The sequence below is a fragment of the Heterocephalus glaber genome, unplaced genomic scaffold (genome assembly GCF_053883595.1).
Source record: "Heterocephalus glaber isolate CG9 unplaced genomic scaffold, H.glaber_assembly_v1.0 deba00001600, whole genome shotgun sequence".
NCBI lineage: Eukaryota > Metazoa > Chordata > Mammalia > Rodentia > Bathyergidae > Heterocephalus > Heterocephalus glaber.
In genome coordinates, this window is record NW_028258372.1 from 12,044,731 (window position 1) to 12,068,732 (window position 24,002).

General features: G+C 38.4%; 1 protein-coding gene across 1 annotated transcript in view; it reads left to right on the forward strand.

Moving 5' to 3' along the window:
* The window catches only part of Dars2 (aspartyl-tRNA synthetase 2, mitochondrial), a 33,219-nt gene that overhangs the window by 5,772 nt on the left and 3,445 nt on the right, over positions 1-24,002 (forward strand). Inside the window, 11 exon segments of the mRNA XM_004853414.3 lie at positions 1,579-1,702; positions 8,367-8,413; positions 10,421-10,527; positions 11,435-11,504; positions 12,184-12,363; positions 13,536-13,643; positions 15,134-15,196; positions 17,679-17,831; positions 21,191-21,409; positions 21,629-21,739; positions 23,310-23,385. Coding sequence (XP_004853471.2) covers positions 1,579-1,702; positions 8,367-8,413; positions 10,421-10,527; positions 11,435-11,504; positions 12,184-12,363; positions 13,536-13,643; positions 15,134-15,196; positions 17,679-17,831; positions 21,191-21,409; positions 21,629-21,739; positions 23,310-23,385 — 1,258 coding nt within the window.

Sequence of the window (24,002 nt, forward strand, 5' to 3'; positions counted from 1 at the left end):
CCCACACGGGGATCAAACTCAAGACCTTGTCCTTGCCAGGCATGCGCAGTGCCACTGAGCGACATCCCCAGCCCCTAGACGTTTTTTCCACATATTGAAATATGAGTATCTTTTGTTTGTTTTTGTTTTTTGTTGTTGTTGTTTGGTACTGGGGATTGAACTTGAGACCTTGTGCTTGCAAGGCAGATGGTGGAAATAAGTATCTTTAAGATGTTATATTATTAAAGTTTTTTGTTGATATTGTTTAACATTTTGAAAGGAAATTTGTATCTATCTTGAAAATGGCTAGATGGCAGAGGGGAATCCTGTACTTATTAATTGTAAACTTCTTTTTTTTTTAAATCTGGAACCAGAAATCAAACTCAGGACCTTGTACTTAGCAGGCAGGTGAGGTGCCGCTGAGCTACATCTCCGGCCCTACTGTAAACTTCTTTTTTTTTGTTTGGTTTTTGTTTTTTTTTTTTGCAGTACTGGGGATCGAACTCAGGACCTTGTGCTTGCAAGGCAGGCACAGTGCCACTGAGCTAAATCCCTGGCCCTTATAAACTTCTAACAGTGATAAAATGTGTACCTAGAGCAACTCTTGACTTCCAAGCTTGCATATAAATTTAATTCCTTCTTTTTAAAAAAAAAAATAAATTTGGATTGGTGTTTTGTGTAGTGTTTTAACAGTGCTAGGAAATAAATATGGGTTTCCCTTCTTTTTTAAAAAAAACAAATTTAATTACTATAATTTAGGATGTGTTCTGTGTTTTTCATTTTTTTAAACAGGGTCTTACTGTGTCGTTCAGGCTGGCCTTGAACTCATTATGTAGCCAAGGCTGGGCTCAAACTCAAACTCATGGCAATCCTCCTGCCTCAGCCTCCCGAGTACTAGGATTACAGGAGTGCACCACCATGCCCAGCTAATTTAGGATGTTCTTTATCGAAGCTTGAGGGATTGATGGAGCTTGACAGCACTGGGTACATACACCCAGATGATTTTCAGCTTTGTCACAATTACAGACTTACATACTGTATACTTTTTTTTTGGTTTTGCCAGGGATCGAGCCTAGGGCCTCATACATGTTATGCCTATCCTTAAAAGTTCTCAGCACAGAGAGAGATGCAGGGATTCACAGCCGTAAAAAAAGCAATCGTCACTGTTTTCCTGCTCGTACAGCTATGGCCAGCCTAACCACCCTCCCCTTCAGTCCTTTCACTTGTAGTCAGTGCCCTTCAGGTAATAAACTCAGCTGTTTTTCACTTTGCGTATCTCTTTACAAGATCCCTGAAATCTTTACCTTTTTTGTTTTGCACAACTCAACTGTGGGCTTAAAAGATAAATGTTAAATAAAGTAAATAAATGTCAATCAGTGAAAGGTGTATTAGCCCTAAGAAATGGTAAAAAAAGAAATGTAACATCTGTATTTGAAGCTGCAGGAATTAAGGTGGCAGGGTATACACGAATGCAAACAGTGCACTGTGTTCCTTGATAGTGGAAGCTAAAGTTTTTGAAAATTCAAATTCTATATCTAAAGATAACACCTTTCTAATATTCAAAAATATTTATACATAAACATTTTTTAATTTGCTTAGAAAACAGAGGCTCTTCGTTTGCAGTATCGGTACTTGGACTTGCGTAGCGTCCAAATGCAGTACAACCTGCGACTCAGGTCCCAGATGGTCATGAAAATGCGGGAGTATCTTTGCAATCTGCATGGTAAGGGGAAGCCTGAATGTCTTTGGAGCTTTTTGAATCTCTTCTGCTTTATTCAGTTTTATTGTATCCTTCACATCATTGGGCCAAGTGATGCCAGAAGTCTAGAATTCACTCAGTGTGGTAAGGTAGTTTTTGAAGAAACATTAATTTATGATGTTTTGTCCTAGAGCATAATTTACCAAATAGTACCTTATTGGGTCACAAACAGATCCTTTTAAAGATGATAATGCCTATTAAATTGGAGTATTTAATACTTAATTTAGTACTTAATGGAGTATTTCCTGTCAGCGTTGCCTCATGTGGTTTGTTTGTTTTGGTGATGCTGGGGAAGTGCTCTGCCATTGGGCCACACTTCTGTCTCTTCGTAATTCTTTATTATGCTGAGACATCATTTCTTGGAAACTCAGAAATAGTCTGTGAGTTAAACTAAACTCTTGATCACTCCTGGGTTTTTTTCCTTCTCTACTTGTCTTATTGTTTGTGGTTTGTTTTTTTTGTACCGGGAATCTAACTTGGGACCTTGCGCTTGCAAGGCAGGCACCGGAACCACTGAGCTAAATCCCTGGCCCCACTTATTGTTAGTACACAAGCAGAACATCTTAGAATCCACCAACTATTTGGAACTATTTCATGTCAAAGGTATCAGATATACACTGGATTGGTTCTTCCTATCGAGGAACAAGGGATGTCTTTCCATTTTCTTACATCCTCCTCATTCTCCTCTTCAGAGTGCTATAGTTTTCATTGTAGAGGTCTTTTGCTTCCTTTGTTAGATTGATTCCTAGATATTTCATTTTTTGGATGCTATTGTAAAAGGAATTGTTTCCCTAATTTCTCTCTCAGTGAGTCTATTATTTGTATATAAAAGGGCTACTGTTTTTTGAGTGTTGACCTTATATCCAGCTACTCTACTGAATCTGTCAATTAAGTCTAGAAGACTTTTAGCAGAGTATTTTGGGTCTTCTATGTAAAGTATCATATCACCAGCAAATAATAACAGTTTAACTTCTTCCTTTCCTATCTTTATTCCTTTTATTTCTTTCTCTATTCTAATTGCTGTGGCTAATGTTTCCAGAACAATATTAAACAGGAGGGGTGATAGTGGGCATCCTTGTCTTGTTCCTAATTTTAACATGAAAGTTTTCAGTTTCTGACCATTTAGTATGATGTTGGCTGTTGGTTTTTCATAGATAGCCTTAATCAGGTTGAGATAAAGACCTTCTATTCAAATTTTCTGTAGGGTTTTTATCATGAATGGGTGTTGGATTTTATCGAATGCCTTTTCTGCATCTGTTGAGATGATCATATGGTTTTTGTCCTTGACTCTGTTAATACAGTGTATTACGTTTATTGATTTACAAATGTTGAACCATCCTTGCATCCCTGAGATAAATCCAACTTGGTCAGGGTGTATGATCTTCTTGATGACCCTTTGTATTGTTTGTCAGTATCTTGTTGAGGATTTTTGTATCTATGTTCATTAGGGAGATAGGTCTGTATTCTCTTTTTGGGTTGGTTCTTTCCTTGGTTTTGGAATCAAAGTAACACTTGCTTCTAGGAATGAATTTGTAAGCCTTGCTTCCCTTTCAATTTCCTTGATAAGTTTAAAGAGTAATGGCAATAGTTCTTTAAATGTCTTGTAGAATTCAGCAGTGAAGCCATCAGGAACTGGGTTTTTCTCTGTTGGTAAATTTTTTATTACATTTTCAATTTCACCCATTGTAATTGGGATGTTTAGAATTTCTATATCTTCTTCATTTAACTTTGGCAATTCATGTGTATCTAGGAATCTGTCCATTTCTTCTGTGACTTCCATTTCATTAGAGTACAGGTTCTCAAAGTAGGTATTGATGATCCTCTGGATTTCTGCTGGATCTGTTGTGACTTCATCTTTTTCATTCTTAATTGCATGGATTTGAGCCTTTTCTTTCCTTTTTTTGATAAGGTTGGCTAAAGGTTTATCAATTTTTGTTTATTCTTTCAAAAAACCAACTCTTTGATTCATTGATTTTCTGTATCATTCTCTTAGTTTCCATTGCATTGGTTTCTGCTCTGATCTTTATAATTTCCTCTCTTGTACTAGCTTTGGATTCATTATGCTCTTCTTTTTCTAGGAGCTTGAGGTTCTGCATTAGGTTATTTATCTGAGTTCTCTCTGTTTTCCTAATATGGGCATTCACTGCTATGAATTTCCTGCGTAGTACTGCTTTCATTGCATCCCATAGATTCCTGTATGTTGTACTGGCATTATCATTTACTTGTAGAAACTGTCTAATTTCTTCTTTAATTTCCTCTGTGACCCATTGGTTGTTTAGGAGGGTGTTATTCAATTTCCATATGTTTGTGGGAGTTTTGCAGTTTCATATGTTATTGATCTCCAATTTTATTGCACTATGGTGTGATAATATACAGGGGGTAACTTCAATTCTTTTACATTTACTTAGACATGTCCTAGGAGCTAGCATGTGATCTATTTTGGAGAATGACCCGTGTGGAGCTGAAAAGAATGTGTATTCTGATTTTGTGGGGTGGAACACTCTGTAAACATCTATTAAGTCCATTTGTTCAGTAGCTTGGTTCAGTTCCAGAATTTCTTTGTTAACTTTTTGTCTAGATGATCGGTCTATTTGTGATAATGGGGTATTGAGATCCCCGACTACAATTGTATTAGAGCTTATTTGGTTTTTCATGTCCATTAATATTTGTTTTGTATAATTGGGGGCATTCGTATTTGGTGCATATATATTTATGATTGTCAGCTCTTCCTCTTGGAGTGTTCCCTCTCACAAGTATGTGGTGACCATGTTTGTCTCTTAATTAGTTTTGGTTTGAAATCTACTTTGTCTGCAAATAAAATTTCTACCCCTGCTTTTTTCCGGGTTCCTGTGACATGGAGAACTCTTTTCCAACCTTTCATTTTCAGTATATGTGTTTCTTTTTGAGTTAGGTGTGTTTCTTGTATACAGCATATTGTTGGATTTTGCTTCTTAATCTATTCTGTCAGTCTATTTCTTTTGATTGGTGAATTGAGACCATTAACATTGATAATTATAATTGATAGATACTGACTCATCCTTGTCATGATGTTTACTATTGTTGGCTCATTTCTTTTTTTTTTCCCCCCCTTTCCTTTAGTTTCTTACCTTGCCTGGTGGCTTCCCTCTGTTGGGCCTTGTGGAGTTGTGATCTTCATTGTCTTTTTCTAGGATATTGCTTAGGATTGTTTGGAGTGCTGGTTTGGTGTTCATGAAATTTCTCAGGTGTTCTTTGTCGTGAAAGTATCTAATTTCCCCATCGGTTTTGAAAGATAATTTTGCAGGATACAACAGTCTAAGTTGGAAGTTATTTTCTTTTAGGGCTTGAAATACTTGACTCCAGGCTCTCCTTGATTTGTGGGTTTGTGTTAAAAAATCTGCCATGATTCTGATGGGCTTTCCTTTGTAGGTGATTTGTTTCTTTTCTCTAAATGCCTGTAGGAATTTGTTCTTCTGTTGGGTTTCTGGGATCTTGACTATTATATGTCTAGACATAGATTTTTTTGATCATGGCTAGTTGGAGTTGTATATGCCTCACTTATCTGTATGTCCAATTCTCCACCTCTGTCTGGGAAGTTTTCTACTATTACTTCTGTGAACAGTTTTTTTATATCAGTTGTATTTTCTCCTGTTTTTTTGTGGACTCCCATCAGTCTTATGTTATTCTTCCTTGCATCATCTAGCAGCTGCTGGATTGATTTCTCATGGTCCTTTACTGTTTTTAAGAAATCTCTGTTTTCATGGTCCTTAACTGCAATCCTGTTTTCTATATCTGATATTCTATCTTCAGATTCCCTTAATACTTCCAAAACTATTATATAGGTTTAATGGAATGGTGATTGAAATTCCAAGAATATATTTCACAGAGCTTGAGAAAACAATCCAAAAATTCATTTGGAACCAGAAGAGACCTAGAATAGCAAAAGAAATTTTAAGCAACAGAGATATGGCTGGGGGTATTACAATCCCCTACTTGAAACTATACTACAAAGCTACTGTGATAAAAACAGCATGATACTAGCAAAGAAACAGACCCAAGGATCAGTGGAATAGATTAGAAGATGCAGAAACAACTACAGATATGCCCAGCCACCTCATCTTTGACAAAGGAGCCAACCATCCTCATTGGAGGAAAGATAGCCTATGTAATAAATGGTGTTGGAAAAACTGGATTTCAACCTGCCAGAGATTAAAACTAGACCCATATCTATCACCATGCACTAAACTAAGATCAAAGTGAATTAAAGATCTAAATATTCAGACAGAAACATTAAATTTGCTGGAAGATAAGTTAGGTAGAACTCTTGAAGACATTGGCATAGGAAAAGACTTTATGAACAAAACCTCAGTAGCACGGGAACTTGCACAAAGAATCAACAACTGGGATCTCATCTTATTAAAAACCTTCTTGGCCGGGGATTTAGCTCAGTGGTTCCGGTGCCTGCCTTGTAAGCGCAAGGTCCCAAGTTCAATCCCCGGTACCAAAAAAAAAAAAAAAAAAAAGCTTCTGCACTGAAAGAGAAACCACCAACAGACTAAGAGACAACCTATAATGTGGGAAAAAATTTTCAGCAACTGTACCTTAGACAAAGGACTACTATCTAGAATATATAAAAAACTGAAAAAAATCAGACCACCCCCCCCCAATTCAAACACCCAATTCAAAAATGGGCATCTGAAGTGAACAGACATTTCTCAGACAAAGAAGTAAAAGCAGCAAATAAATATATGAAAAAATGTTCAGCGTCACTGGTTATTCAAGAGATGCAGATGAAAACAACACTGAGATTCCACCTCACCCCAGAAAGAATGGCTGTTATAAAGAAATCATCCAATAACAAATGCTGGTGGGGGTGTGGGGAGAAAGGAACCCTTCTCCATTGTTGGTGGGAGTGTAGACTGGTGCAATCACTGTGGAAATCATATGAAGATACCTCAAAGAACTAGAACTAGAGGTCCCATTCAACCCAGCTATCCCCCTGCTGGGTATCTTCCCAAAAGAATTAAAAGAATCATACCACAGAGATATATGCTTACCCATGTTTATAGCAGCACAGTTTGTACTAGCTAAAGCTTGGAAACATCCCAAGTGCCCATCAACTGGAGACTGGATAAAGAAGATGTGGTTTTTTATAAAATGGAGTACTACTCAGCCATAAAGAACCAGAAACTAGAGACATTTATAGCTAAATGGATGCATATTGAGGCCATCCTTTTAAGTGAAATAAATAGGACACACATGTGTAAATACCAAATAGTTTCTCTACTTTGAGAAACTGAAAGTGTAATTATGGATTAAAATGACTAAAATAAATAATTGATAACCTGAAATACAAAGAAAAGGTTCAAAGGGGTAGAGGTGGCAGGAGGGGAAGGGGAGAGATCAGAATTATAGGCTTGAATCTGGAAAGAATCCATATATAGATTGTGTTTAAAATTAGAGGAAGAGATGTAGTAGAGACTAGGCTGGAGCTCATCAGCGAGTTGGGAAGGAAGATTCACTGAGATCAAAGGAGAGAAGGGTATGTTTCCAGAAGAAGCACATGAAACTATGTACAGTACACAGTATTCGATAGTCTGATAAATGACTGTTACTGTTTTAGGTACTCATCATAACATGCTGTGCTTTTCATCCTTTAGAGCATAATCCTACTTATATAAAAGTTTACTGTAAAACATTGTGCTGCTATGCCAGTGGTAGCCTCATATATCTCGTGTTTAACTATATTTGGATAATATCAAGGGACCATCAGAGATGATTGACATATACCTTTTCGGTTTGCACTTAGAAGTTGGCACTCTGGTATTTTGCAATACACACAGATGAAATTGCCTAATAACATATTTCTCAGATTATATTTCCATCACATGTCACATGACTGTATTGAAATTTAAATTTTAAAAAATTTGGCCTATGTGAAGTCTACTAGCTAACTAGAATTTTTTTTTCCAGACCACTATTTGTTCAGTATTAGTTTTTAAAATCTTTCTAAAACAAATCAAATCCTCTGATGTCTTGTTAATACTTGAGATGTTTTTTAAAATTATATGGAAAAATGTTTAAGTACTTTTCAGTTTTGTTTTGGTTGAGTTCTACTATATTTGAATATTATTATAGTTTTTTTCCCTTGCATTGTTTTTCTTTGAATGATTTTAATTTTTATATATGTGTGTGTTTTATAAAAAAGTTATACATTTTAAATTTTTTTAAAAAGGTATCAGATTTATGAACAGAATAGAATTTTAGGGAAAATTTCACCTTCTTGGATTTGTAGAAACCAACAGCATTGGGCTTGGTAGCTTATTTGAAAGTCCCAATTAAAAAGAAGCCTCTGATTTGTTGGACTGTACTATATATATATATTTTTTTTTTTTTTTTTTGTGGTACCAGGGATTGAACTCAGGGCCTCGCGCTTGAGAGGCAGGCACATTGCCACTGAGCTAAATCCCTGGCAAAGTTAAATCCAATTTTTTTTTTTTTTGGTATTGGGGATCGAACTCGGGACCTTGCGCTTGCGAGGCAGGCGCCGGAACCACTGAGCTAAATCCCCGGCCCTGGACTGTACTATAGACATCATATTTGACAAATTCCAAAATTCTATGTATTAAATTCTCATGTTTCTTTTCAGGGTTTGTGGATGTAGAAACCCCAACATTATTTAAGAGGACCCCAGGGGTAGGTATATTACTTAAATCATTCTACTAATAATGTTCTAATAGTTATAAAACTCGACCATTTTGGCCGAGGATGTAGCTCAATGGTTCCACCACCAGCCTCACAAGCGCAAGGTCCTGAGTTCAAGCTCTGGTACCGAAATAAAAACTGGACCACTTTGCTTTTATATTCACTTGGTCCACTTTTAAAATTTTATTTCATTTAATTCACTACCTGAGGATGGTCACATTAAGTAGGTTTTCCTAAGAATTGAGAAAATTATGTGGGTCAATATTTTTGAGTCAGAATCCTTTTATTCCATGTAAGTTTTCTTTCCCTTGAGATTTATAAATGCAAACCATTAATAAGTTAGTTCTTCAAAACAAAACCCTTAGGGCCAGGGATTTAGCTCAGTGGTTCTGCCGCCTGCCTCACCAAGTGCAAGGTCCTGAGTTTGATCCCCAGTACCAAAAAAAAAAAAATACACTAAAAACCCTTGTTCATTAATAACTGACATCTCTACATGTCAAAAAATACATATATATATATATGACGTCTATCTTTTCTGTGCTAGGAGCAACTGTCTTTCTATGGCCTGTAACCCAAAAACATCTGCCCACTCCGCTTCCTCTGCATCCGAATCTCAAATCAGGAGTGGCTCTCAGCTGCTGAGCCATCCAGTGTCAGATGAGAGCCTCGGCAGCACTTGTCACTAGCTGTAGCTTCCAGATCAGTGCCATTGCCATTTCGAAGGACATTGATATAGCAGCCAGGTTCATTGGAGCTGAGGCTGCCATGGTGGGGCTGGCCAGCTTTGGGGCCATGATTAGGAGCCTCGTCTTTGCTTGAGTCAAGAACCCTTCTTTGGAGCAATAGTTCTCCTGTGCCTCTCTGGGCTCCACTGCGGCCCTCACCACAGGGCCCTTCTGCCGAATGGTGGCCTGGCTCGTGCTCTTCGTCACGTGAAGGAGCGAACCTCTCTCCACTTGCCACAGTTCTTTCGTCATGTCTCGTCTGCCCTGGATGACTCTTTTCCTGTGCTGCCCCACAAAGCCTGGAGAAAGTAGTTGGCTCAGATAGCCAAAAGGAGGATAGATACTATATAAATAAGAGAAAAAAACCCTGACATTTCTAAACATTCCAATTTTAGTATATGTGCTGCCAAAGCGAGCATGACATTTCTAAACATTAATGTTTATCCAATCTATAGACTTATAAAAACTACAATTTAGAAAAGCAGTTAAGAATTATTTAGGGGGCCGGGGATTTAGCTCAGTGGTTCCGCCACCTGCCTAGTAAGCACAAGGTCCTGAGTTCCATCCCTGGTACCAAAAAAAAAAGAAGAAGAAGAAGAATTACTTAGGAAGTAATGCACAAAATTTGTTTAGCTAGAAACCAAATTGGGAATTCATCTCAACAAGCTTACGTGCGATAACTACTATGTAGAAACAGTATTTAAAGCACACCCCACACACACACCTTGTTACTGGGGATTGAACTGAATGTCTTCACACTAGGCTACATTCCTAACCCTTTTTTATTTTGAGACAGGCTCTCACTAAGTCACTAAATTGCCCATGTTGGGCTTGAACTTGTGGTCCTCCTGCCTCAGCCTCCCAGAGCACTGGGGTTACAGGCGTGTGCCACCATACCCAGCTGTGCAAGTTTTCTTAGATACTGAAAGATGAGCAAGAAGTCATCTCTGTCATTGTGTGAACTTTACTCTTTAATTTCATTGATGAGCTGAAGTATCAACTTCCACCAAGCAATTATACCTTATTTTATGTTTGTTTGTTTGTTTTGTGGTACTGGGGACTGAACCCAGGACTTTGCAGTGTGCTAAATCTTCAGCCCATTTTTATTTTTCATTTTGAGATAGAGTCTTACTAAGTCACTAAGTTACCCAGGCTGGATTCAAAGTTCCCATCCTCCTGCCTCAGCCTCCCAGAGTTCTGGGACTACAGGCATGTGCCACCATGCCCAGCTTTGTTGTTTTTAATGTCTCTCTTCTTACTCTCTCTTTAAAAGGGTGCCAGAGAGTTTTTAGTACCATCTAGGGAACCTGGAAAGTTTTATTCTCTTCCTCAGAGTCCTCAACAGTTTAAGCAGCTTCTGATGGTTGGCGGTTTAGACAGGTGAGTTTTTTTAAATGCTGTTAGTTGTCAAAAAAGGAAAGGGGAGAAAGAAAGAAAGAAAAAAACTCACAAAATTGTCAGATCTCTTAAGAGAAGTTTAGAAAATTTATGAGTTCAGAGAATACTTATTCCCTGAAAACTTACAGTTTAGTGAAGATTTATGGGGTGGCCACACTGTACAAAGCTCTATGATAGTGGGTATGGTGGGGGATTTTTTTTTAAAGAGTTAATGAGACTAATAGGGCATAGCTGGATAATAAAACTTAACTGTGAAATAAAAGTATAAATGCATTTAAAATTTGCAAATTAGGTATTGTTTAAAATTACAGTGTTTGAGAGAATATTATAGAAAGTCTTTTGAGCAAGACTTTCACAGACAGCTGCATTTCAGCAGGTAAAGATGAGACTTGGATTCACACAGCACAGGAAACCTCAGCTGTATTCATAAAGTATTTCAGTTTTCCTGAAGAAAAAGAGTATCTGTAAAGAAGTATGGACTATTAGATGGGAAGTATGCTCATCTAACATGAACATCTAAAATGCCAGAGTGTATTTTGAAAATAATATATAGAACAGTAATTTTTCATAGGTCAGCTGTGTATCTGATTAAAGCATTATTTAAAAATAAAGATTCTAACCAGGGACGGTGGCACATGCCTATAATCCCAGTGCTCTGGGAGGCTAAAGCAAGAGGATTGCAAGTTCAAGTCCCTGGGCCACACACTTGAGTTCCAGGCCACCCTGGAACCCAGTGAGACCCAGTCTCAAAAAAACAAAGAACAAACAAAAAAATCTCATGTCTTTCCAGTGTCATTATTAAATTTATTTGGTAGCCCTAAACTTTTGAGGAAAAATCCATGTGCCTTCCTAGAATCATGACTGACTTAATACTACTTTTTAATTGTAGATACTTTCAGGTTGCCCGATGTTATCGAGATGAAGGTTCAAGACCAGACAGGCAGCCTGAGTTTACTCAGGTACTGAGATATTTACTTGTCTCTTACAAACTCAGGCTTACTACAGCCAAGCATTTTCAAGACTAGGGCTATAATTGCATATACTTTACTATGTATTGCATTTTATCCATCAGATATTTAATCCCCTGACTTGCATTTGAGGCACTCATTCAACTTTTGATCCACTTCATATGTCCTTTTCATAAGGATCATGGTCATCAGTGCCAGAGATTCCTATAGTGTTTTAATGTCACGATATGATAAAATCTTTAAAGCAAATCTCTTGTACATTAAGAGCCAATAATTCTATATATTATGGTGTTTAATCTACTTACCTAATCTACAGGCTTATCAAAGCCATTCTGACTTGGTTTCTATATGATAACACGTGAATCAGTGTGATGAAATGCAAAAATCATAAACTTGGGAATTGGATAGACCAGGAATCAAATGTATCTTTACTACATACTAATTGCAGATAGCAAGCAAGTTTCCTACCCTCTCTGAGCCTTAAGCCATGAGATAACTGAGAATTAAACAAGTATTTACTTATGTGAGGCATTAGTCCAGTGCTGACATAAAACATTTTACAGTATCTATACCCTTTCCACATACTGTTTGTGTGCAGAATCCTGTGGTAGTTTGAGATCTGTGAAATACATAAATTCTAACTATTCCAGTTCTGTTCTTTTGGTTTCAGATTGACATAGAGATGTCTTTCGTAGACCAGACTGGGATCCAGAGTTTAATTGAGGGTTTGCTCCAGTATTCCTGGCCTAGTGACAGAGACCCTGTGGTGATTCCTTTTCCTTCCATGACTTTTGCTGAGGCACTGGCCACCTATGGAACTGATAAACCCGACACTCGTTTTGGGATGAAGGTACTGTTTTCCCTTTCCCAGGACCCTGTGCCCATATGGCTCTGCAGTCCTTTGTTACCTTTGTTGTTACCGAGCTACAGCAAGAGAGAATAATGTGTCTAATGTGTTCCAAGACCCATTTCCAAGATCAAGACTCGTGCTGCAAAGGTTTTATTCCAGTACTTATCAGTTATTAATTATATGGAAAAAGAAACTATTCTTTCCTTTTTAGTTTTTTTAAACCCAAGTAGTACTTGGAAGGCAAATGACTGAGTTCTCAGGGGCTGAAAACCATTCATAGAAATCTGCCTCTGGCTCAGGTTTCATGTATAGCAAAGCAGCTCCCTAACTGCGAGCTACTGAAAGTTAGCTCTCCACACAAGGTTTTGTGAAAAAAAAGTAGAAAGCGTATTTTAATTTTCTAAATTTAAAAATGGATGAACAAAATAAAAGAATATTTTTAATTTTAAAATAACATAAAAAATAAATTTTTTTAAAGTTCAAACATATGAAGACGTTTATTCAAACTATTAATATTTGTAAGTATTTAGGACCAAGTGTATATAGAGGAGTCTGATACCAGGATCCCCCTATATTTGTTCCTAAAGAGCAGTCTCCTTTGATCTGTATGATGCTGGTGACATTTCTGAAATCAGTTCTCACTGCAAATTTTTTTTATTGTTGGTTTTTTGAGATGGAATCTCACTGGCCTGCAGCTGTCCCTGTAGCCCATGCTATTCTCAACTCACAATCCTCCTGCCCCAGCCTCCTGAGCGCTTCACTGCAAAATTATCAAAAAAAGAAAAATTGAATTCTACTTGGCCTATGAATAGTCAGTGCTTAGATCTTACAATTAAAGAAAAATAATAATGTACGCAAAATCATAACCATGTACTGTATTATAGATACCAGTTTAAGCTGTGAGTGGTGTAATCCCAGCACTCAGGAGGCTGAGTGAGGCAGGAGGATTGCTGTGAGTTCAAGGCCAGCCTGGGCTACATAGTGAGACGTCTCAAAAGCAAAACAAGGGGCCGAGAATTTAGCTCAGGGGTTTCGCCACCTGCTGCACAAGTGCAAGGACCTGAGTTCAATCCCCGGTACCAAAAAAAACAAAACAAAACAAAAAAATCTTGTTGAACAGTGATAAAAATGACTTCCTGTTTAGTTACCCCTTTTTGTTATCCATTTTCCAGATTATAGATATCAGTGATGTGTTCAGAAATACGAAGAGTGAATTTCTCCAGGACGCACTTAGGAAGCCCCAAGGAACCGTCAAAGCCATGTGTGTCCGTGAAGGAGCAGTAAGTGAAGCACAATTCTGTTTTTTTCCTAGAATGTATGTTTTAGAAATAAATATTTTGAACACTGGCACATTTACACTTGAGAAAGAACAGTTCTCTATATAAAAAATTTTTTTAATATAGAGTCTAACAATGTCCCTAAAGGTATAAGAGAACAATAAAATATTATGAAGACAAGTTTACACTTAAGATTTGGGGCTTTAGGGCCGGCGATTTAGCTCAGTGGCACCACATCTGCCTCAAAAGTACAAGGTCCTGAGTTCAATCCCTGGTACCAAAAAGAAAGAAAAAAAAAACAAAGGCTCTCAGCCCTATTATCAGCTCCAGCATGGCTCTCGAATGTTGACTTTTGACCATGCCCAGCTGCCTATTATTATTTATCACATTTCAAGTATATCTCTTCTTCCCTAAGTAGATATAAGAACATGTGGGGTGGTGCACACCTGTAATTCCAACTACATGGGAGGCTGAATCAGGAGAATCACAGGTTGGAGCCCAGCCGTATCAGGACCCTGTCTCAAAAAATAAAAAGGGATGAGAGTATAGCTTAGAACAAAGGCCCTGGGTTCAATTCCCAGTACCACAGAAACAACAGCCAAAAGGAATTGCAGGGCTGGGGATTTAGCTCATTGGTTCTGCCGCCTGCCCTGCAGGCGCAAGGACCTGAGTTTGATGCAGGTACCAAAAAAAAAAAAAAGAACTACAGGGATACATGTCATTTGTTCAGTTTTAGACTTCATATACTTGGTTAAATGTCCTATGAGTATAGTTGTTGATAACCATAATGTCTCACTTAGAAAGACTGAGATAATTTAGAAAATGTAAGATATGAAGAATTTTAAGAAACCTGAAATAAGCCAGGCATGGTGGTACACACCTCAGCACTTTGAGTGCTTGAGGCAGGAGATTCTTAAATTTGAGCCCAACCTGGGCAATTTAGCAACTTAATGAGACCCTGTCTCAAAAAATAAAACAAGGCTGAGGATGTAGCTCAGTGTAAAGGTCCTGGGTTTAATCCCCAGTTTAAAAAAATAAATAAAAACTGGTAGTCCGTGCCTATAATCCCAGCACTCAAGATCACCATTGAGTTCAAAGCCAGTCTAGACTACATAGTGAGTTCAAGGCCAGCCTGGACTATATAGCAAGACCCTGTCTCAAAAAAAAAAAAAAAAAAACCCTGAAATAATCAAATTCTGAATCCTTTTGTTGCTTTGAAAGTTGTTTTTTCTTTCACAATTCAGTTAGATTAACTTTGAATTATTTGTTCTGCATATTACAGAACTATTCCCAGTGAGACCTACATAATTAGGGAAATTAAGTTCTACAACAAGCTTGAAATATTTGTCATTTGGCAGTGGAAATTAAATTTTTGTTAAATCCCACTATAGTGATGAAAAGACAAAATGAATTTGTATCTCATTTGCTATCATGAATGTGTTTATGAAGCTGAGTATCCTATTGATGAGTTTACTTTGATTTTCTTTCATCAGAAGTACTTAAAAAGGAAAGATATTGAGTCCATTAGAAAATGTGCAACTGACCATTTTAATCAGGTAAGGAGTTAAAATTAAGGCAGATTTTTTTCCTTTTGGAGAATCTATTTTAACTGATTATTGCTTGAGCTCTTAATGTTTAAGATCTTGTTATTTGAGATCACTCTTTTGCTTTTCTTCTGTTTATTTTTAAAGTTAATCTTGTTCCTTAGTACAGTATTACTCTTAAGACTTCAGCTTTGTTGAATGTGCCATTAATTAGAATGTGAAAGTTCAACCCTAGCCTTTTAATATAAACAAAGCGATTTTATCCAGTTAAGAAAATAAATAGATGGACCAGGGATTTAGCTCAGTGGTTCTGCTGCTTGCCTCGCCAGCACAAGGTCCCAAATTTGATCCCCAGTACCAAAAGAAAATAAATAGAGCATCACATGCTCAAGATTTAACAACAGCATGATGGGTATGAAACTAATCCTATATTTATTTGTCCTCTGTGTCCCTTTTAAAATTACAAACAAGGGCTGGGAATTTAGCTCAGTGGCGCTGCGCCTACCTCACAAGCACAAGGTCCTGAGTTCGATCCAAAAACTAAATAAATAAAATAAAATTATGAACACACCATTGACAGGCACATTTTATGTTCTTGGCTTGGGGAAGGCAGAACTGAAATTGGGCGGCGCAGGAGTGGGGAAATTCACACTGTCACTGGACAAATACATACCTTGGCCATTTTAGAGTCAGTGACTTTAAAAAGCCTCATGCTACTTGAGTCAGTAATTTTCTGTGATATACTTAAGAAAAGGAGCCTAGATATAAGGAGACTTATGCTCATCATAGTATCATTTGTAACAGGAAGAGAATGAAACCATATAGAAGAGATTAAATGTTATGGTATAATCAAAGAAATTAATATGAAAGTTCCTTTTAAAATTTTTAGTTTCCTAAGAATATTAATATAGGAAAAAATGTTCATGTTGTAATGACTTGTAAGGATAAAAGAAAAGGATAGTGTTATATACACTGTTTATCACCATGTAAAAATGTTATAGTCGAAATTGAAAATGGACTACCTACCTCTGCTACCACCATATCCCAAGCTTTGTGGTTTCCAAAGAGGGCCAAGGCAAGTGAGAAAAATAAGGCATTATAAAAAGCTTTTCATAAAGTGAAAGAGCTACATGTGGGAGGCTGAGGCAGGAGGATCACCACAAGTTCGAGGCCAGCTTGGCCTATGTAGTGAGTTCAGGGCCAACCTGAACTACGTAGCAAGACTGTTCAAAAAGAAAGTGAATGAGCTATCTTTTCCCTTTTTTGTCTATGGAAATAGTATTTCTTTTATGAAATTACGATAATCGTAGAGAATATTTTAGGTTTTTGTCATGTCATTCCTTAATAAAAGTAAAAATTGGTAACTGTGTTTTCCAGTTTGGGTTTTATTTTTTCCCAGTACTGGGGATTGAACCATGACACTCAACCACTGACCCTGAGCTGTATCTCCAGCCCTATTTAAAAATTTATTATTTTGAGACAGTCTCACTAAGGCCCAAGCTGGGCTCGAACTTCTGGTCCTCCTGCCTCAACCTCTTGAGTTGCTGGGATTACAGCTGTGCACCCTGCACCCAGCTCCTGTAGCTCTTTCCATTGTCTCTTATTCTTGTTTTATTGATAAACTATCTTTTTTGAGTCCTTTTTGAAGATTCAGGTTCTTTTTTTTTTTAATCCCTGATTATCTCTTTTCTTTAGGTTTTTTTTTTTTATGTTCATCTTTGATTTTTTTAATTGCTGCTGATTTTCTTCAGTGTGTAGTGATTGTCGGTTGTCTGCATATTTAAGTCATTTTTGGGCTAGGGATGTAGTTCAGTATAGAGTGCTTGCCTAGTATGTGCAAGGCCCTGTATTTGAAAACCAACACTACACAAAAATTAGAAAAAACGGGCCGGGGATTTAGCTCATTGGTTCTGCCACCTGCCTTGTAAGCACAAGGACCCGAGTTCGATCCCCGGTACCAAAAAAAAAAATTAGAAAAAAAGAAAAAGAAGGAAGAGAAGGAGAAAGAGAGAGAGAGAGAGGCTGGTTGAAAATGCAGGGGCTCTGTAAATGGCTGAGTTTAGTTTGGGGTGAGCAGTGAGGCTGCTGGCTGCTCCCCTGGAGACTGAAAACTTATGTGTGCATCCTGGTCCTGTCCAGGTTTCTGCAGGGTCAGATAAGTTCCTTCTTGCACTGCAGCTGCCTCCATTGTTCACCAAGCCGGAGCTTCCTGCACATTGCTTCTCCAGTCTCTCCTACTCCAGTCACTTGCAATCTGCCAAAAATTTGTGGAAGTCACTCGTCTACTGATAGTATTCCCAACCTTTTTCTCTGTATTTTTCTTCATTGTGGCGAGATCACTTTTTTAATTCCTTTCATGTTATTTTGAAGGGCTTCCAGGAGGGAAGAGAAATGATCTCATGTAAATTCTCTTCTACAAGAAACAAATTTGTATGCCATGAGAAAATAAATTCACTTTTTTAAAAGTGTGAATAAGTCTTTTCTTTCATCATAGGAAGTATTACCTGTATTCCTGAAAGCCAACAGTAACTGGAATTCACCAGCTGCCAAGTTCATAGTGGAGGAGCAAAGATTGGAATTAACGCGAATAATGGAGACCCGGGAGGAGGACATGGTGTTACTGACTGCTGGAGAGCACAAGAAAGCAGTAAGGGGAATTACCTGCAAGCGGGTGTGCTGTGGAGGCTGTCTGCTGCCTTTTTCCTCCTGTGCATATTTTAAATGGACTGTTAATTTCATAAAATGGAATTGCTTTGAAGTATAAATATCTTTCAATACTCTGTAACGTGCTGTATGAAAACTGCAGTCTGACTGAGGCTTGCGCAGGCCCCAGCCTGTCTGTAGTTCAGGGTTGCTGTCTGCCTCAGAAAGCAAGTGGAGCTTTTGTCTTGTGGGAAGACAAAGTCATCGTCTTCTCTGAAAAATCTTCCTACATAGTTGGCTCTGGCATTTGTCAGGCATAGAAGAGCAGGGATGGAGGCCTCGTAAAGTGTAAGGTGTTCATTTGAGGTCAGGAGCTATGACAGTGATCATAACCACAAAATCCACAGTGGGGCATAGTTACCTTCAGAACTTGTCGTTATCTCAGCCCCAGTTTTATGTCAGTCATAGAAGTGGATTTCTTAACAATAATGAAAGAGTATAACCTCATCCAAAAACATGTCAGCTGCAAAGTAGTCTGTACAGTGCGGTTACATTCGTAGGTCCCCACCAGGCAAACTTGATAGCTGTGTGATGAAGGACGAGACACTGACCACATTTGTGTAGTCTGAACTGAGGCAAATTTGTGCCTGAAAAGCTAGGGACTTGCACATACTAGGCAAGTGCTCTACCACTAAACTACACCCCCAGCCTGGCCTTTCCTACACTTAAAGGGACAGTCCTCCAGAATTTTCTTTACTTGCTTATCTTTCTTCATAATTTGAAACCTTAAATGTTCACCACTTATAGTAGCTACTATATTTTTGCCTGACTTGAAAGTTGTATGAATGAATAATTGTATAGGGATACTTTTATTACCTGGAAAAAATATAAGATTTTTGAGATTAATGGATACCTATTTAATTATCACTATTCACTTATAGTGCATTAAATGGCATTCTTTTAGAATTCATTAACTGCATCTCATGAAAATATATAAAGATGATATTGATTTTTGTTTGTTTAGTTAGTTGGTTTTTTGAGACAAAGTCTCACTGTGTAGTTCAGGCTGGCCTGGAACTCACTATGTAGTCCTGGCTGGCCTCAAACTTGAGGCAGTCCTTCTGGTTCAGCCTCCCAAGTGCTGGGATTATAGGCATGCCTGGCTTATTTAGGGTGTATTGTAAAGCAACCCTTGAAGAGAAATATCCTATAATAATTTTAAACCAAAATCATACATTCAATAAGAACTTGTGCATTTTAAGAGACCATGGAGATCACTTCAGTGTAATGAGGAAACTGAGGCACAGAAGTCAGGAGCCTAACCTTGGCCCGTACTCTGAAGTGGGATAGCCCCCATCTCTTTTTCCTAATTTGGGAGAATACTGCCCATTGTACTGCTTATAAAAGGCCTATCAGATTGGAATTAGAATGTCATCATTTTGCAAAGATAGTTTTAATTACCTTGCTTTCTTTTTGCATGGGTTACTGGATTTCCATGCACAGTTTAACAAGTCATATCTTGGATCTCTTCTGTTACTGATCTTGACTCCATTTTCTCCTTTATTTAATTCTGCGCAAGTTAGAGATTTGATATGGCCCAACATACTGTCAGTTTAGTCCATACTCAGTGTGTAGTAAGGAAAACATCCTGCAGTTTGTGTCTGTCTGTCTATCTATCTGGGCATATTTGCCTGTCATGGTGTGTGAATCCAGTAGCACCTTACCAGTGCTGTGCCTGTCTTTGAAAAATAAATCACTGATGTGACATTAAACACCATACACAAAACTGGACTCTATCAGCTTCCAGCCTCCATTGGCATTACACAGATTAGATCTGACTGTGATTAAGGGTCAGTGGTATTACTTATACAGTCATCAAAAATATTTTCATTTTCACAATTTTGCAGATGAAGAACATTTGGTAGTTACAAACCTTTGTACATAACGAATTCCTGTAAATAGGGTCAGTTTACAGGGCTGGAGGGCCACAGGGCTGACAGGCATCCCTGGACCAACTTGGCCAAGGAGGACCCTTTGTCCTTGAGAGCAGCATGATGAGTGCCACCACCCACTGGCTAGAGCACCACTCTTCAGATTTATGGGAGATTGAATTTAGCTTTAGGAATCTTTATAAAATACACAAAAGTGTAACATAAAAATCAAACATGTGGGGCTGGGGATTTAGCTCAGTGATTCCACCGCCTGCCTCGCAAGCACAAGGACCTGAGTTCGATCCTCGGTACCAAAAAAAAAAAAAAATCAAACATGAATATTAAAAGTATGTTTTAAAGGCTAAGCATGTTAAAAATTCAGTCCTTCGGGCCGGGGACTTAGCTCAGTGGTTTCACTGCCTGCTGTGCAAGTGCAAGGACCCAAGTTCAATCCCCAGTACCAAAAAAAAAAAAAAAATTCAGTCCTTCATTGTGTATACTCCTGTTTTTAAAGACATGGTATTGCTGGACCTGGTAGTACACACCTGTAATCCCAGCACTCAGGAGGCTGAGGCAGGATTGCTTTGAGTTTGAGGCCAGCCTGGGCTTTGGTAGTGAGTTCAACGTCAGCCTGAACTATGTAGCAAGACCTTGCCTCAAACCAAAGTAATAATAATTAGAATTAATCTTTTAATAAATAAAGTCATGGTAGCTAATTAGCACTTTATCAAATTCATTCTTCTAATGTATATTTATGTTTCTTCCAAAGGAAGTTTCAGAGTTCAGCTTCAAAGCTAAATGTAATCTACTGTCCTTCCCTTCTCCTGCAGTAGTAGAATGAAGAAAGGTATTTAAATGTGAGTTTTATTATCAGCACATTTCTTAAAATAGAATTTGGAATTTTATATAACACCCTGTTGCAAATTAATCTAGCTACTAAACAATCTCTTGGTACGACCAAGCATTCTGCTCTTCCTTTCTCTGGAAGGTATTACTCTAATTCTTCTTGGCCTTCCTTGAAAGAAAGCTAGAAGCCACACTTACTGGGAACAACAGTAACATTCTGAAAATGTCACAATGAAAGTCCCCTATGTAGATATTTAAGGGTAAGATAGACTAGGCCTCAAAGTGACAGTGTATGCATGTTTTCAGGCTCGTGTGGCTTATCTGTGTAAGCCCAGCACAGGATTCTGCCTCAGCCTCCCACGTGCTGGGATTACAGCTGCGTTCTTAATCACTGTTACTAGGTACTCACCCAGGAACTGTGTGTGACAGTCATTCTCATCCATGTTACAGTCAGATCATCCTCAGATCTTTGCCTCCTGAGAGAGTTGGCAAATCTTTTACTAGAGAATGGCTGGCTTCAGAATCCAGGCTATTTCCTGCTACTCTGTCAAGGAGCTAACTCAGTGCTTATGTCTTCTGTTCACAGTGCTCTTTGTTGGGGAAATTACGACTGGAATGTGCTCACCTTCTGGAAGGGAGAGGAGTGGTGCTTCGTGACCCCACCTGCTTCTCTTTCCTTTGGGTGGTGGATTTCCCACTCTTTCTCCCAAAGGAGGGCAATCCCAGAGAGTTGGAGTCAGCCCACCACCCATTTACTGCTCCCCACCCTAGCGACGGTCACCTCTTGTACACTGCACCTGAAAAGGTACCCTCTCTGTACTTGCAGATAAAAAGGAAATATGCAAATAGTCAAAGAACTTCAAAGTTCACAGTCTGAAGATAGACAGGACCCGGTTCTGGAAGCCTCAGAAGAAATTGTGAACCAGGGGTTAACATTTTATCTCTTAAATAGCTACAATGTCTTCAGCCTGCAGAACTAGAAAGTCAGAAATTTCCTCTAACATAAAGACTCTGAATCTTCTAGGTTCGTAGCCAACACTATGACTTGGTTTTAAATGGCAATGAAATAGGAGGTGGTTCTATTCGAATTCACGATGCAGAGCTACAGGGTTATATCCTATCAACATTACTAAAGGTAACATTCCTCATCTTCTAATCTAGCCTGTTTTACCCAAGTATTTGTCAGTTTCTTTAAACACTTATTATGAATGAAGGATTTGCTAAGTACAAAATAGTGTCAGCTTGTCTGTCTATCTTCAGTGTAGGACTTGGAAAAGTAAATGACAGTAATAGCTCCTTGTTAGTGCTTCCTGTACCAGGGACTGCTTACATACTCTGTGTGCATTGATGCATTTATTCTTCCTAGTCACCTGTGAGATAACCTTATTCTGCTTGTTTTAAACATGAGAAACTGAGGCAGATTATGGAGCTTGCCCAGAGACATAGGACATGAAAAGGAAGCAAGGTCAGGGATTGAAGGGTAGCTCTTAAGCCCAGGCTCCTCATCTCCAGTGGATGGATGGATGTTAGAGAAAGAGAGAGGTTTAAAAGGACTTTGAATATCACTTAATATACTTTAGGGTTATACTTTAATGTTAGGGAGTCCTATTCAGATGTAAACCTCAGGATTTGCTGTTCATTATTTAAAAAAAAAAAACAAAAAACAGTCCAGGTCAGGTCCTAAAAAACATTTTGTAGGATTAACTAAGGGTAGGGTAGGATGGATGACCTTACATGTGAGCAGGTTTGGAGAACTCAACATCAGACCCCCCTTTAGCTCTGAAAGCATTGTGGAATCCACCTTTCTCATGTGGGTCAGAGCCTCCCATCATAAGCTCCAGGTTCCCTCGGTCTCCTCACTGTGTAGTTTATCAGAAGAGTAAGAGCACACTGCTTCTGCTTCCTCCCTATGTGTCAGGGTCTCAGCCCTGTTACACATCAGAATAGAATCACCTAGAAAGCAGCTAAAAAAAGGAAAACAGATGCCTTGGCCCACATCAGACCAGCTAAGTGAAAAGCTCTGTGAGGCTTTGGCATCTTTGTTGGACGCTCACCCATGAGTCTGCTCTGCAGTCCAGCTGGATAACTGTTTCCAGACACTTCCCATGTTTCTGCATCTGCTCCCCGGTCACCAAACCCAGGGCCCTATTCTTTTTTCCTTAAATTCTGTTATTGGTACATTTTAGGTATACAATACATTTACATTCACCATTGGAAACTTGTACTTTTCTATGATGTATCTTGCTTATTTTTTCCCCATTCCCTGCCCTCCCTTCAACCCACAGGGCCCTGTTCTTGGCCTCCAGGTTGTCCTCCCTCCTGGCCACATCTGACCCTGTTGTGCTTTTACTGTCATTCTTTTCCCTTGGTCACTGGCACAGGGCAGTCCCTATTTCTTGGAGCCCACACCTCCACCTCCTGGACTAGTCTTACTCTGTTAGCATTTTCAGTACAGTAAGAGCTGCATTTCCTGGACATCTGGCACTTTTCTACACATTGTGAACATCTGTGACGTGTTACTCCCTTAGTAAACTGTAAACCTCTTAAGGTAGTATTTACACTTTCCCAGTGAGTTGCTATTAGTTAAGTAGTGGTAAGATATGTTTTAACTCAACTTTATTTTGCCTTTAGCACCCATGTTTAAATATGTGGCACTTAAAAGTCCCTTCAGTGTATATTTAAACAGGGTATCTTTTGCATTTCAGGAAGATGCAACATTGCTTTCTCATCTGCTCCAGGCTTTAGATTATGGGGCTCCCCCTCATGGAGGAATCGCCTTAGGTAAATAATTATCTTTCTATAAAACATTTCATTCCATAGCCTTGTGTCTCAAATTTGGACTTTCACCTTATTTATAGTAGGAGTGGGGAAAGTTAAGTTTTAAGTTCTATGAGAAGTTAAGTTTGTTATAATTTCAATAAACTATTTTTATTGGTACTGGGGATTGAACCTAGAGACTCAGTAATATACTTTTAAAGTATATTTTACCATTATTAAAATATTAACTGAAGGCCAGGTGTGGTGGCACATGCCTGTAATCCCAACACTCGAGATTTCAAGGCCAGCTAGCACTACAAAATGAGACCATCTCAAAAAAACAAAAAATTATCTGAGCTAGGTCTGATGGTGAACATTTGTGATCCCAGCACTTAGGAGGCTGAGGCAAGAGGATCACCACGAGTTTGAGGCCAGCCTGGGCTACATAGTGAGTCCAAGCCCAGCCTAAACTATAAAGCAAGACCCTGTCTCAACTGAAAAAGTCTTGAGCACTTTTCTAGAATGAGATAAAAAAGCTTTCAAACAAGCAAAAGTTCTCTAACAATAGGAAACCATGGTTGGCTACAACTTAAAGCTTATTATTTGGAAGTTCTCTACATACAGGGCTGAGGATGTAGCTC